Source organism: Acyrthosiphon pisum, chromosome X (genome assembly GCF_005508785.2).
Source record: "Acyrthosiphon pisum isolate AL4f chromosome X, pea_aphid_22Mar2018_4r6ur, whole genome shotgun sequence".
NCBI lineage: Eukaryota > Metazoa > Arthropoda > Insecta > Hemiptera > Aphididae > Acyrthosiphon > Acyrthosiphon pisum.
The window spans coordinates 130,171,711-130,184,651 of record NC_042493.1 but is presented as its reverse complement, the minus strand read 5'-3'; the positions used below and the strand labels follow the sequence as shown (position 1 = coordinate 130,184,651).

Below are 12,941 nucleotides of genomic sequence, written 5' to 3'. Positions count from 1 at the left end.
TTGAAAAGTATTGGGAAATTTTCACTTTTGACCCCCCAAAGTACCAACTAGATTCACTTTCCTTTCAGAAAAGGTACAACTTTTGAAAATCGAAGCATTTTTACTGCTCCAAAAGTTGTCGTCAGACACAAAAAAAAAAAAAAAACACACATCATTGTAAAATCAATACATTCATCACTTCGTTCAGAATCTAAAACCTAGAATAACTATTTTAGTTGTTTTGTTGTGATTGTATAATATTATTCGTGGGTACTTGAAACTTCTAAAATATACTATTATATATCTATGATAGTACCACGGTTTTTTGCTGATGTATGACGCGTTACCTAATGGATATTGTGATATGAATAATTTGGAATTTATTATAGATACTTATTATAGGTCAATTTTTATTTTAATACCATAGATAAGTATATATTATATGTCTAATACATAGACTGATATACCGTCTCCGCTCAGAATCGTTTTTCTTATACAGTGATATTATATCATTGAATTCAAATTTAATACTGTCCATTATACAGTGACCCACTTCTAACCTACTGTACAGCAGAGCGACATCCACTTACCCACCTTTTTTTTTTTAATCTTATAAATTTGTTAATTAAAAAGTGGGTCTATTTGTTTTGTTGAGAAATCTATTGATTATAGAGAAATATCATGTACATCTCTATTACTTGAAGAAAAAAACGCTCACTTTGAAGCATTAAAAATGTATATAGGAAATGTAACATACATTGGAATATATGGAACCCAAAATTTTTCTATAAGTACTACATTTTTGTAATTTTATAGAACCTAAACTAAAGTAAATAATTGTTTCATCGTTGATTTCAATATCAGGTCCGTAAACTACCAATAAAATGCTTAGTCAAGTTAAAAACAAATACAATTATAAGAAGTTATTGACCGAAATGACTACACAGACTATGGAACAATACTATTGATTATGTAATGACAAATGTAAATTTATCAGCTATAGTATACGAATCGCTTACTAATGATCAACTAGAACCATTTTAAAACACACTCTACAACAATTTAACAATGAAAATATAGTACTAGATACTGTACATCATACTAGATCATATTTGACAAATGCTCATGATACATTATATGGATTTCAAGAAGTATATTATACGAATCGTTGTACATTGTGTAATTATACAACAAATTTTAATGGTCCGATGAGTTTGATCAAACATATTACATAATGTAATAGAAGATTCCACATAAGTTTATCTACCTTTATTCAAAAAAAAAATAAAAAAATATCTACTACCAAATCAAAATAAATTTGTATAAGCGTTTGAAGTTCATATTTTTACAATATTGGATATTCACTCGATTTCTCATGTACCTACCGAATTTCTTTTTTTGTTGTAATTCATAAACAGAACAGACGTGTTCCCGAAACAGACCGCAGAAACTATAAAAATTGTTTCAAAATGATCAAAATACGCGCGGCCGAACATATCCAAATATCGATGATCAAATTGCAACAAAGACGTAGGGCGTAGGGTACGAAACAAGTTGCGCTTTAACGTCAGCTAATGAATATATAATAATTTAGTATTTCAGTTGAAATTGTTTGCCGTGAAGCATGGACAACAATTAAATAATGTCACTAAAATAACTGATCTGCAATCATATGGTGTTCCGTCGACTACTATAAACAATTCAACGGCAAGTTATAAGCCATAAGCAGCTGTATTTCACAATGGAGATGACTTGAACTCTGGTCATTACATAGCGTACTTGAGAGAGATCAATTCAAAATGGATTTGTGCAGGTGGTATGGATTTTTATAGACAATAAGATAGAGTTGTCTATATCATAGTCTAAAGAAAAGTATGAGCTTGCTGTTATCAAAATTCAAAAGTGTAATTATTTATTATATAAATTATAAATATTTACAACGATGTGTGTTTGTAATTATAATAAATAACAATATAAAATGTACAGGCTGACAAACCGTCTCCACTCAGAATCGTTTTCCGAATACAATAATGTTATTATTATGAATTAAAATGTATTACAACCCATTATACAGTAACCCACTTGTAACCTACTGTAACAGTAGAGTGACATCCACTTACCCGCTTTTAGATTCTGAGTGGAACGATGAATGTATCAATTTTACAAAGATGTGTGTTTATTTAATTTTTTTTTTAGATTTTTTTGTGTCTGTCATCAGCTTTTAGGACAGTAAATATGCTTAGATTTTCTTCAACGGTATCTTTTCTGATAGGAAAGTGAATCTAGTTAGTGCTTTGAGCGGGGGGAGGTCAAAATTAAAATGTTTCAGTAGTTTCAAATGCACCGCGAAAAACAAAAGAAAAATTAAGGAAAAACAGAAATTATTACGCAAAATTTGTTTTCGAGAAAATCGATTTTGGTTTTTGTTGTAACTTTTAAACAAATTACTGTAGGTAAATGAAATTTTGTCTAAATGTTAATATAAGCATTTTCTATGCATCATAAAATTTTCAAATATTTTGACTTGTTTTGAGCTGTTTACGAATAAACTCAGTTTCCAACTTTTTTAGGTTTTTTTTCTATGAATGTCAATAAAACTTTATTTGTTGGGTAAAAAAGCTTGACAATTTAATGCAAGGCTACTATATTGTTACAAAGATATTTGAAAAATATTAAAAATTCTTAGTCACAGTTTTTTTTATACGCATTTAAAGTTCAAAAATTCACAAAATATGGAAAAATGACGAAAATTAGCAAATTATTTTGAGTTAAGAATTCATAAAAATGTTTCTTTTTAAATCTAAGATTTTAAAATGCAATACAAGATTCTTTATAAGATTATCTACCTTTATCAAAAAAAAAAAAATATCTATAGAAGGTCAAATTAAATTTTTAAATCTTATCTGTCAGGTCTTTAATCCAAGGCTCCTGATACATTGTTACAATAGCAGTTGAAAAATATTAAAAATACATAGGCATAATTTCTTTATATAAGCATTTAAAGATCGAATTTTGAAAAAATTTATCGAATTTAAAATTGCATAATTATTTTGTAGTTAAAAATGTATAAAGTATTCAAGTTTTATATCTAAGGATTGAAAATTTAAAACAAGATTCCACGTACGTAGTTAATTCTGCTACCAAAAAATCTAAAAAATACATAAGCACAATTTATTTTTATAGTCATTTTACGTTCAAATTTGGAAGAAATTACACATTAATAACCTAGAATAACTATCTTAGTTATTTTGGTGTGATTGTATAATATTATTCGTGGGTATACTTGAAACTTCTAAAGTATACTATTATATATCTATGATATAGTATCACGGTTTATTGTTGATGTATAAAACACGTTATAAGTACCTAATGGATATTATGATATGATTAATTTGGATTTTACTATAGGTACTTATTATATGTCAATTTTTTTTTAATACCATATAGATATAACTAAGTATATAATATGTCTTATACGCCTAGACTGACATACCGCATCTCCGCTCAGAACTGTTTTTCTTATACAATGATATTATATCAATGAATTCAAATGTAATACCATCCATTAAACATTGACCCTTTTGTAACATACTGTACAGCAGAGCGACATCCACTTGCCCACATACATTTTTAATTCTATATTTGTTTTTGCAGAAAAATAGAATTATATCATATTTACGTTTGTGTCGGATTTCAAATTGACCAGTTGATACAAAACTACAAGTAAAATATATTTTTTATTCATTTCCTAAGTGATCACTATAATTAATAAATATAATTCATGTATTTATTAATAAAATAATTAAGTAATTGGCATTAATTCACCTCAATTTTGTGGTAGGTACCTAGTGGCTAATGGCTAGTTAACGATTAACATATATCTACATACCTAAACAAGAGTCAAATAGTACCTATAGATATAGTGGATAGTCAGTTCTAATAAATATTGAGTGACACAATGTATCAAATAAATAAGTATATAAATAGTTTTCAATTGAAAGGGTGCTCGCCAGCTTATTGTTTATTCAATGATTTATTAATAAGTAAAGCAGTATTTATGTAATTAATAAAAGTTATTTTTATTGTAGTATCCATAAGATGAATTTTAGAAAGGTAAATTTGATATAGAATTATAATAGGGGGGTGTGGGGGGCATAGCCCCCCACGACCATGTGCAAATTAAATAGGTAGGTCGTGTGTGCTGCAACTAATATTTTCTTGCCTCACTGTCGAAAAATTTGATAGCCAATTCATTATTAACAACAAATACAATCACATAAATTAAGAATCAACTTATAAACAGTTTTATGATGAAAATATAGTCACATAAAGTACGAGACAAAGTGGTAGTGTTATTCGAAAATCGCAATCAATTCTACCTATATAGATACTAGAATTCTATTATAATAATATTATGGTTATTACTAAACTACTCTCCAATGTGAAATTTGCTGGAATGTAGTCACTTATACTGAATTCGACAACAGAATTGTCCAAGCTCGATCAATTTGCTTTCGTGTAAAAAGTGTATTGTAGACGAATTTGAGGTTTTTTTTTAATTTGAAAAAATCGTCTTTTTTTCTATAACGATTCGTTCACATTAAAAAAAAAATTATTTCATCAACTCGTTATGAATATTATGCCTTTTGGCGATAAGATAAAAAGCTTATTGCTAAAAAATTGCCTGTTTAAAATTAAAATTATGGATATTGATGATATTAATTAAACAAGTATAGTTAGCTAGGTACCTACTGAAGATGTGTACTCAAATGTATAGAAACTGCTATAAGTAGCTTTCATCAGACCTGTTAGTTGCACAACCGGCAAACATTAATTATTATCTTCAATGCGGTGTTTAGAAGCTTGTCAGAGAACAACAATGAGACAAGGACGATTTTCAAATTTATTAATATTGAATGCCGAAAGAGATGTAATTAATAGTCTTGACACAAAAACAATTATTGATACATTTCAGTAACTAATAGAAAAGGTTTGTATAATGTACTAATGTCGACTCGTTCACTTGGTTATTTATAATTTGGTACTTAATTAATTATCATATCATCATAATTATTAAGCATGTTTTAAAATAAATTATAATTGCCAAAAAAGTTATAGCAACTAGGTAAGCACCTTAATATTAGGTAATTGTACCTAATATGACATTGTTGATTTTTTTTTTTAGATTTCCTCGACAATTTCCTCGCTACAAATAACAAAAATAAGTTTCATTATACATATATGCGGTGATATTAATATTAATATTTTGTCCGATAATTCTAATTCAACTAATTATCTCAACATTATAAGTAAACAGGTATTTTTCTCTAGTATAAATGGTATAACTAGAAGCCAAAATGATTCTAATAGTAATATTGATCACATATTTAAAAAAAAATATAGATATAAACCTTATCTCTAGTTATATTATACGTATTATGATTACTGGTCATTATGGTAGGTACCTCTATTTTAACAGATGTTGATTCTCTGAAAAACAATAAAAAATTTAAATATGTTTCTTTTAATCAAACTACAATTAAAAAAGATTAATCATAACAGATTAAATTCAATCTTATATAGCGATGATTGGAATAAACATTTTTTTAGTCTGTCTATCAATGATGCATCATGCATTAACTATGTTCAATCAAAAAAATTGTACTGCTATAAATACTTGTACAAATTAAGTTACAATACAAAATTGCCGTAAATTTATTAAACTAAAAAATGGATAGCAAGGGGTATCTTATTTTCAATTAATAAAAAATAAAAACTTACAAAAAAAAAAAACAAAAGAGGCCTTTTGATCTAAATTTTGGTTCTCTTATTTATCAAAATGCAAAAATCTACTTCAAATTGATGCACGTATACTATACTATCAAAATTAAATCATACATGCAAATTCAAATACTAAATCTACATGGCGTATTATAAATTAAATTATTGATAATAAAAATTAACCTAAAATTCCGATTGCCACGCTTTATATTAATGATGATAAAATAGTTGAAGACAAATTTGAAATTTGTAATACTCTAAATGATTGTTTTACCAATGTTGGTGAGAATATATCAAAAATATATTTTTTTTAAAGTTATCATAAATTAGATTGGAAATATTTAAATAATAATTGTCACGTAGATGAATCATCATTTCTAAATCCGATTTTAGTTGATGAAGTTGAGAACTATTGAAACTTATTAAAAGATGAGTGTTCATATTATGAATATGGAATGACAAATTATTTTTTTAAAAGATCGTCAAAACAAATATCTTTACCTCTTTCTTTATTATTTAATAAGACTATTGAATGTGGAGTTTTTCCTAATTGTTTTTAAAAAAAATGTATTACCTATTGTTCCTTTCTCAAAAACAGGCGATCAGAAAATCTGTGACAACTATAGACCTATTTCACTTTCACCATCTATTATTAAAATATTTGAGAAATTTTGAAAAAAAAAACGTTTAAACGGTTTTTTAATGAAAAAAATATTTTTTTCATAACGCCGTTGAATTATATATTGTTATTATGTATGCGCAAATCACCGTTTTTATTTTATTATAGTATGGGTGCGAATCGTCACTTTTTTAATAAATTATACACTAAAATATAGGTACAAAAAAAATATTTATTTATTAAAATACATCAATGATAGGCTGTTTGTCTTAAAATAATATAATTTAGAAATAAAATGTATAATTATCACATTAAATACGTGCGTGTTACATGAAATAAAATTTATATTTGACAAAAAAACAAAGTTTTACGAAATATACTATAAAACATGCATTTTTTACATTCTCACAATCGAAATACGCAATAATATTAATTTTATTCAATATAATATGCAATAAAATGCATTTTATCCAAAATATGCAAAATCACGCAAAATAAAAATACCACCGTTTATCTCATCATGAGGCGATTCGTGGACATTACTGACAAAATCAATAAACAGAAGTAGCAAAAAAAAACATGCTGTTGCATATAAATCCTAGCCCTGTTAATAATTAATACATAAAATTGATGTTCATTTTTTGGTGTGCGCTAATCTATATTGTGTACCTAATCAAGGGCGCTAATCGCCATATTATATTATTTATTTTGTGAGCGCAAATCGCTACATACTGTTATTTCTTCATATACTGGCACGGTTCGCCGTTTACACTCTCATTATTGTTAGTGTGCACTAATCGCCACTGATTGTATTTTGTACTATTGTCAGTTCGCACTTCGATATTTGCGAGCTTTTATTGCTATTTCTTGTTATTGTTATACGATAGGAGCCAGCCGTGTCCCGCCTAAATTGTGAGTTTATATTATTTATTATTCATTGTCATACTATAATTTTGTTGAGCCAAAAGGGCTAAATTTTGTATACAAATTTAGTATTTGTCGTGCCAGAAGGGTACTATATTGTTATTACGTTTATACATTTTTGCTAATTATTATATATCATTTAGTGCATTACCCACTTTAGTACCATTATTTGAGTTACCCATCTATCTTAGTTATATTAAGAATATCATTACCAACATTTGAAAAAAAGAGTTCATTTCTAAAGCTATTTCATATTTATCATTTGATATTTTATTATCTTTGTTATAAATACATTCAATAATTGTCTGATTATTTTTCTTATCAATATTTAAAATAATATCATGAACGATATTCCAAGTAGTTTTAGTGTCATGTTTGGCTAATATAATTTCCTTCATATAATATAGATTTCGTGCTTTTTTTTTTTAAACATTTGTAATACATTTTTATATCTTAAAAAATAGTTCGTCAAAAGGACGTTTAATTTTTATAGCATACAGCTTGTTTTTGATTAATGGAGACTAGAAGACCTTTTGAAATCCATTTCTTTAATGGTACAAATGTATTACGATCATTTTTTTTTCATTAGTAGAGGCATGGCTAACCGCAAACAATAATTTACTCTGAAAAGCTGAGCACGTATCATCAACTAATAAACCTAAAATAACAACTTTTTCCATTTTTATATTTTAAAAAGATTATTCATAACAGAAAAATGTATTTTGTTAAAATAATCACTATCAAAATTAACAATAATTTTCCGATTAAATTTCTCAAAAACAGCTGAACAGTCAATTACAACAAACATTTTTAACAAAAATATGATCAATATTACTATTAGAATCATTAACACTTTTAGTAATACCATTTATACACGAGAAAAACTGATAAATAGCCATAATATTCAAATAATCTACACAAGCTAAGTTATTAGATAAAAGATTAATATTAAAATCATCACAAATATATTGCAACTTTACATTATCTTTTTCAATTAAACATGAATCTAACGAAGATAACAAATTTCGTAATAGCGTATTAATAATAACACGAGTATTCACATGCTTCGTCAGAATAGACCATTTAAAACACATCATAATATCATTATTTTGAGGGTTTATTATAGCCAGTTTGTTAAGTTTAAAATCCGGTTTGATGAATGACGAGTGATTTGTCGGAGCAAAATTATTAATCTGTTTATTGAGATTTTGTACATTATTATTCTCATTGATATTATTCACATTATTTTCAACGTTGTTAACGATATTATTTTGAGGGGATAAGTCGATCACGTTATTCATATCAATATTATTATTATTGTTTTGTGTGTCCTCAATGATTTGCCCAATAATTTTTCACCCATGGGCTCATATTTATATATATACTGTTAATAATAATCCATTGATAGATTCGAGCGCATAACCACTCCCCCTCGATCGATAATTTTCTTCAGTGATTAATAGATTTGCGAACGCCTCATCAATTATTTTATTTAAATCTGAGTCTGCGAAAACCGCCTTGGCCGAGGTCTTAAAAGCTCTATTATCAAACGAATTTTCGACGTTGCGTCTATTATAATATGTCACCTCTAGTTTAAAATTAAATTTAATCGCTTTAAATTGTATGCGTTCGGAAAGTATAATGTGTAAATCACGTTTAGTTGACGCCAGAAAGTCAATATAATTATCCATACTCCCGATTCCTGATATTTTTTATAAAAGTAGTTGACTGCGGCTAGGTGGTGAAGGGTGGTCGAAGGTGGTTAGGTGGTTGTATTTGAATCCCCCAAATCATCCTACTGGCATATAAGGCCAAACGCGACGAGATCTAGCATTTGGCCAGTTTCTGGAGCTCCACGGCGGCCGGTATCAAGCTGTGAATGTGTCGGCCCCGGATTTCGTTTGTCGGGTGCGTTTCCAGCCACCAGGTCAGGGTGGACGGCCCTTCGATTTCGGACATGGTCTCCCAGAACAGGTAACCCTGGGTGACGTCTACACATGCGTTGGCGGCCAGCAAAAAGCCGAGGGCGTCGGCCTCGGTCTCGAGGGACCTTGACTTCGTCAGCCCCACGCACACGTATAGGACGAGTCGACACACCATGACCGCCAACATCGCCTCGAGGAACGGCAGCGCGACCGACAGGACCACGGACACAGGTGTCAAGCACAACAGGTGCACCGCAAAGTTGACGCTGTTGATGTGGTTCGTGTGCCGTAGCACGACGTGGGCCAGCTCGTGGCCGACAACTATCGACAGCTGATCGTCGTTGGCCACGGCCGCCAGTCCGGAGAACACGAAAATGAAACCGCTGGCCAAGACGAACGCGTTGACCGCCGGGTGGTCCACCACCACCAAACTCCACCGGCGGTTCCGGATCTCGTCCACCCCGTTGTTGGCGTACAGCAGCCGAGACATGACGCCGGCCACTCGTCTGTACGTGGGGTGTTCCGTCTCCAGAAGGCAGCACTTTTCCGTCATCGAGGCCAGAACAGCAGCCACCTCTTTGTCGGCGAGCGCCTGGACCGTCCGTTCGCTGAACAAGAACAGCCGCCACAGGTCCGTCCACGGGTCAAATTCCATGCAACGCGACAGGAACGTTCCGATCAGGCACAGACCGGCTGCGACGATGGCCAAGCGGTATGTCCTGGCCGCATTCGCGTACCGCCGTCTCGTCTCGGGCGGCAGCTTGAACCACGAGTACCGCACCGCCGCGCCACCGATTACCGCGGTCAGTAACGACGTAAACCCACGCCTCCCCGTATGACTGGAAACATGTATAGCAATAATATTCAGTGTCCGTCTGGGATCTAAAGGGCCCAGGAGGCAAATTATTCAAAGGGCCTCTCAACAATATTACCAAATCTCAAAAAAAAAAAAAATTTAAAAACGTTTTATAGATATTTATCACATAATATGGATCGATATATAATGTATAGTAATATAATATCGATCAAACATCACAGTACGTATTTCAACATAATCATCAATTTCAAAAGTAGGTAAATTTTGGTAAATAATTTCGTTAATTTCTTGAAAAATAGGGGTCGGGGCCTCGGAGGAGATCGCATCCTAGCCGCCTGGGCCAGGCCGACACTGAATTAATATCATATTGTTGTTGTGGAAGTATATTGTTGTGACAAGGACATTTCTAACATTTATGAAATACCTAAGCCATTACCTAGTAATTGTCATGTGACCGTAATTCGCAATGAATAATATTTAAGGCTCGGAACTTATTGCGCGCCAAAAAGTATTCAAATGTGCGCACACATATGCGTTAAAAAACACCGTCATAATATGTGATAAAAATGTGGAAAATATGTAAAATGTACGCAATTTAACGAAGTAAATACGATACGATAGGCTATGATAGGTATACGCGATGGCGCTTTTTTAATAAGATGTTTTGACATTTGATATAATTTTATCGATAGTGGCAAATTATTATCAACGCACATGTTCGGACGTCCTATGGAGACATCGCGCAATGCATTTTTATATCTAAAGGACTAAGTGATTTTCCACACTTAACCATATAGGGCCGATGGCATTGCATGGGATCATTACAAAAATATCCGTTGATAAATCAATTGATTTTGAATTAATTTGTCGTCATATTATATAGTATCTAATATTATTTTGTTAAACTAGAGATTTCAAACAACAAAAATTTGTTCACGTCAAACCCGTGAAATATGAAAAATTATGCAACAAAAATATATTTTGTATTTGAAATAAATACGTACTACGGATCTCAAGTTTGTATCGAATCGGAATTTCAATTTGCACTTTCTAAACAAATATGCAAATGCCTAAAGTTCCGAGCCTTTAATTCATAATATGTATTTTGGTCGCTATCGAATAAAATATAGGTAGGTAGTAGGTAGGTATTGGACGTGATATGAAATCTAATAAAAAAAATTACAATACAATAATAATATTATTTGTTGTAGGCATAGCAGCAGCAGTAGAATATTTCATTACTCATTTTTAACTAGAATCGTTATATTATTGTAGCGGCCGTCGAACTGTATCGTCAAAATATAATATAACATAAGCTAGTCAATATAATATGTTAACATAACAATACCCTTTGAAACAAAATAGAGGTATAAATGCAGTTTAGTTTCCACGCGATTTTTTCGATTTTTTTTCACCCAAAATGTGTGTTATAACGCACTAAGTACAAAAGTCTAATTCAAAAATTCTCGCAAATTATTATTTTGGAAGTCATATCTTTCCAAAGTTTACGATTTTACGTACTTACGCATGCACTTTGCTTTCCTACGTTTTCGTATTGGACTGTCGCCTCCAGTGTCGGCCTGGGATCTAAAGGGCCCAGGAGGCAAATTATTCAAAGGGCCTCTCAACAATACCAAATCTCAAAAAAATAATTTAAAAACGTTTTATATATATTTATCAGTAATATAATATCGATCAAACATCACAGTACGTAATTCAACATGATCAAAGATTCCAAAATTATCATATAATTGTATATTATTACCACGGACTAAGATATTATGATTTTATAGTATGATTAAAATAATAAAATGTATATTATATTATTATTATAAAATTATTTAGTGGATCGAAACGTATACCACTGGGCTATACCTATATATAGTAGGTACATTTTGGTAAATAATTTAATTTATTTCTTGAAAAATACGGGTCGGGGCCTCGGAGAGGGCCAGGCCGACAGTGGTCGCCCCTTATTAATTATGTTATTTTCTTGTTATAATATTACCTAAAAAATATTTGGTGAAAATGTAGATTAATATATCTGTGATCAATATTATGACTTACACGAGGTGGTTTTGCATAACAAGTCGAGGGATATTTTCGATTTGCGGAGCGGAGTGCCGATACACGCGTAGTCACTGCCGAGGGCGGAGGGATATTGTGATATCGAGCTGTGATATTGTGTAAATGTTGGTTTCAATTTTTTAAACAGCAAATACCATAGTTAAAATCTATTTTCATATTTTCATCCATCATAAAAAACATACAATTAAAAAAAAAAATCAATGAGTTTTTTCGATGTTTTTATCGCGAAGATATCGGATTTTTGAAAAATTTACTGTTTTATAGTTTTTTTGGTATAACTTTTTAAGTAAAAAACTGCGACCATTTTTGAACTAGAATTTTGTATTCAGTGCATAAAAACACACATTTTGGGGGAAAAAAAATTGAAATAATCGCTTGGGAACTAAACATTATTTGTTCCATAAAATAGATTACCAAACAAGGTTTTGCAGTTGTAGAGACTGTTTGGGTGTTTTCAGTGCAACGTTCGGTGTCTTATAGTACGCCAAACTTCTCTTACCACTGATATATGACATTGAGAGTCTTGCAGCTGTTGGAATTGATAAAAACGAAACATTTCTCGCAAGAAGTAAAGAAAACATTGTATAAATAATATCAGGATATTTTAAATGATAAAAAAAGTCTAGTATAACCGAACATAGGTAAGTACGTATCGTAGGAAACGGATTTTCTCGAATATTTGTAGAGACGATAAAACGTCTGTATAATAATATAGATTTCGCATCTTTAAAACATTTGAAATAATAGTGTTTTATTTTATTAATTTTTTTCCAAGTCATATTATATTTTGCATTTCAGGAGCATTTTC

The 12,941-nt window shown here is 30.5% G+C and overlaps 1 protein-coding gene across 1 annotated transcript; it reads right to left on the bottom strand.

Moving 5' to 3' along the window:
* Nucleotides 1–8,161: 8,161 nt before the first annotated feature.
* On the bottom strand, nt 8,162–12,734 carry LOC100572444 (metalloendopeptidase OMA1, mitochondrial-like). The gene is made up of 2 exons (XM_003243674.4): nt 12,548–12,734; nt 8,162–10,067 (listed from the first exon to the last, which is right to left on the bottom strand). Exons 1-2 carry the CDS (start codon nt 12,712–12,714, stop codon nt 9,131–9,133), a joined length of 1,104 nt encoding a protein of 367 aa, XP_003243722.1. The 5' UTR covers nt 12,715–12,734; the 3' UTR covers nt 8,162–9,130.
* Nucleotides 12,735–12,941: the final 207 nt, after the last annotated feature.

What these genes read in the sequence shown, in the direction of transcription:
- LOC100572444 (XM_003243674.4), bottom strand. Translation starts at nt 12,714, where the DNA reads ATGTTTTCTTTACTTCTTGCGAGAAATGTTTCGTTTTTATCAATTCCA. An exon ending in CAACTGCAAAACCTTGTTTG is followed by an intron (nt 10,068 to 12,547) that starts GTAATCTATTTT and finishes ACATGTTTCCAG; the next exon opens with TCATACGGGGAGGCGTGGGT.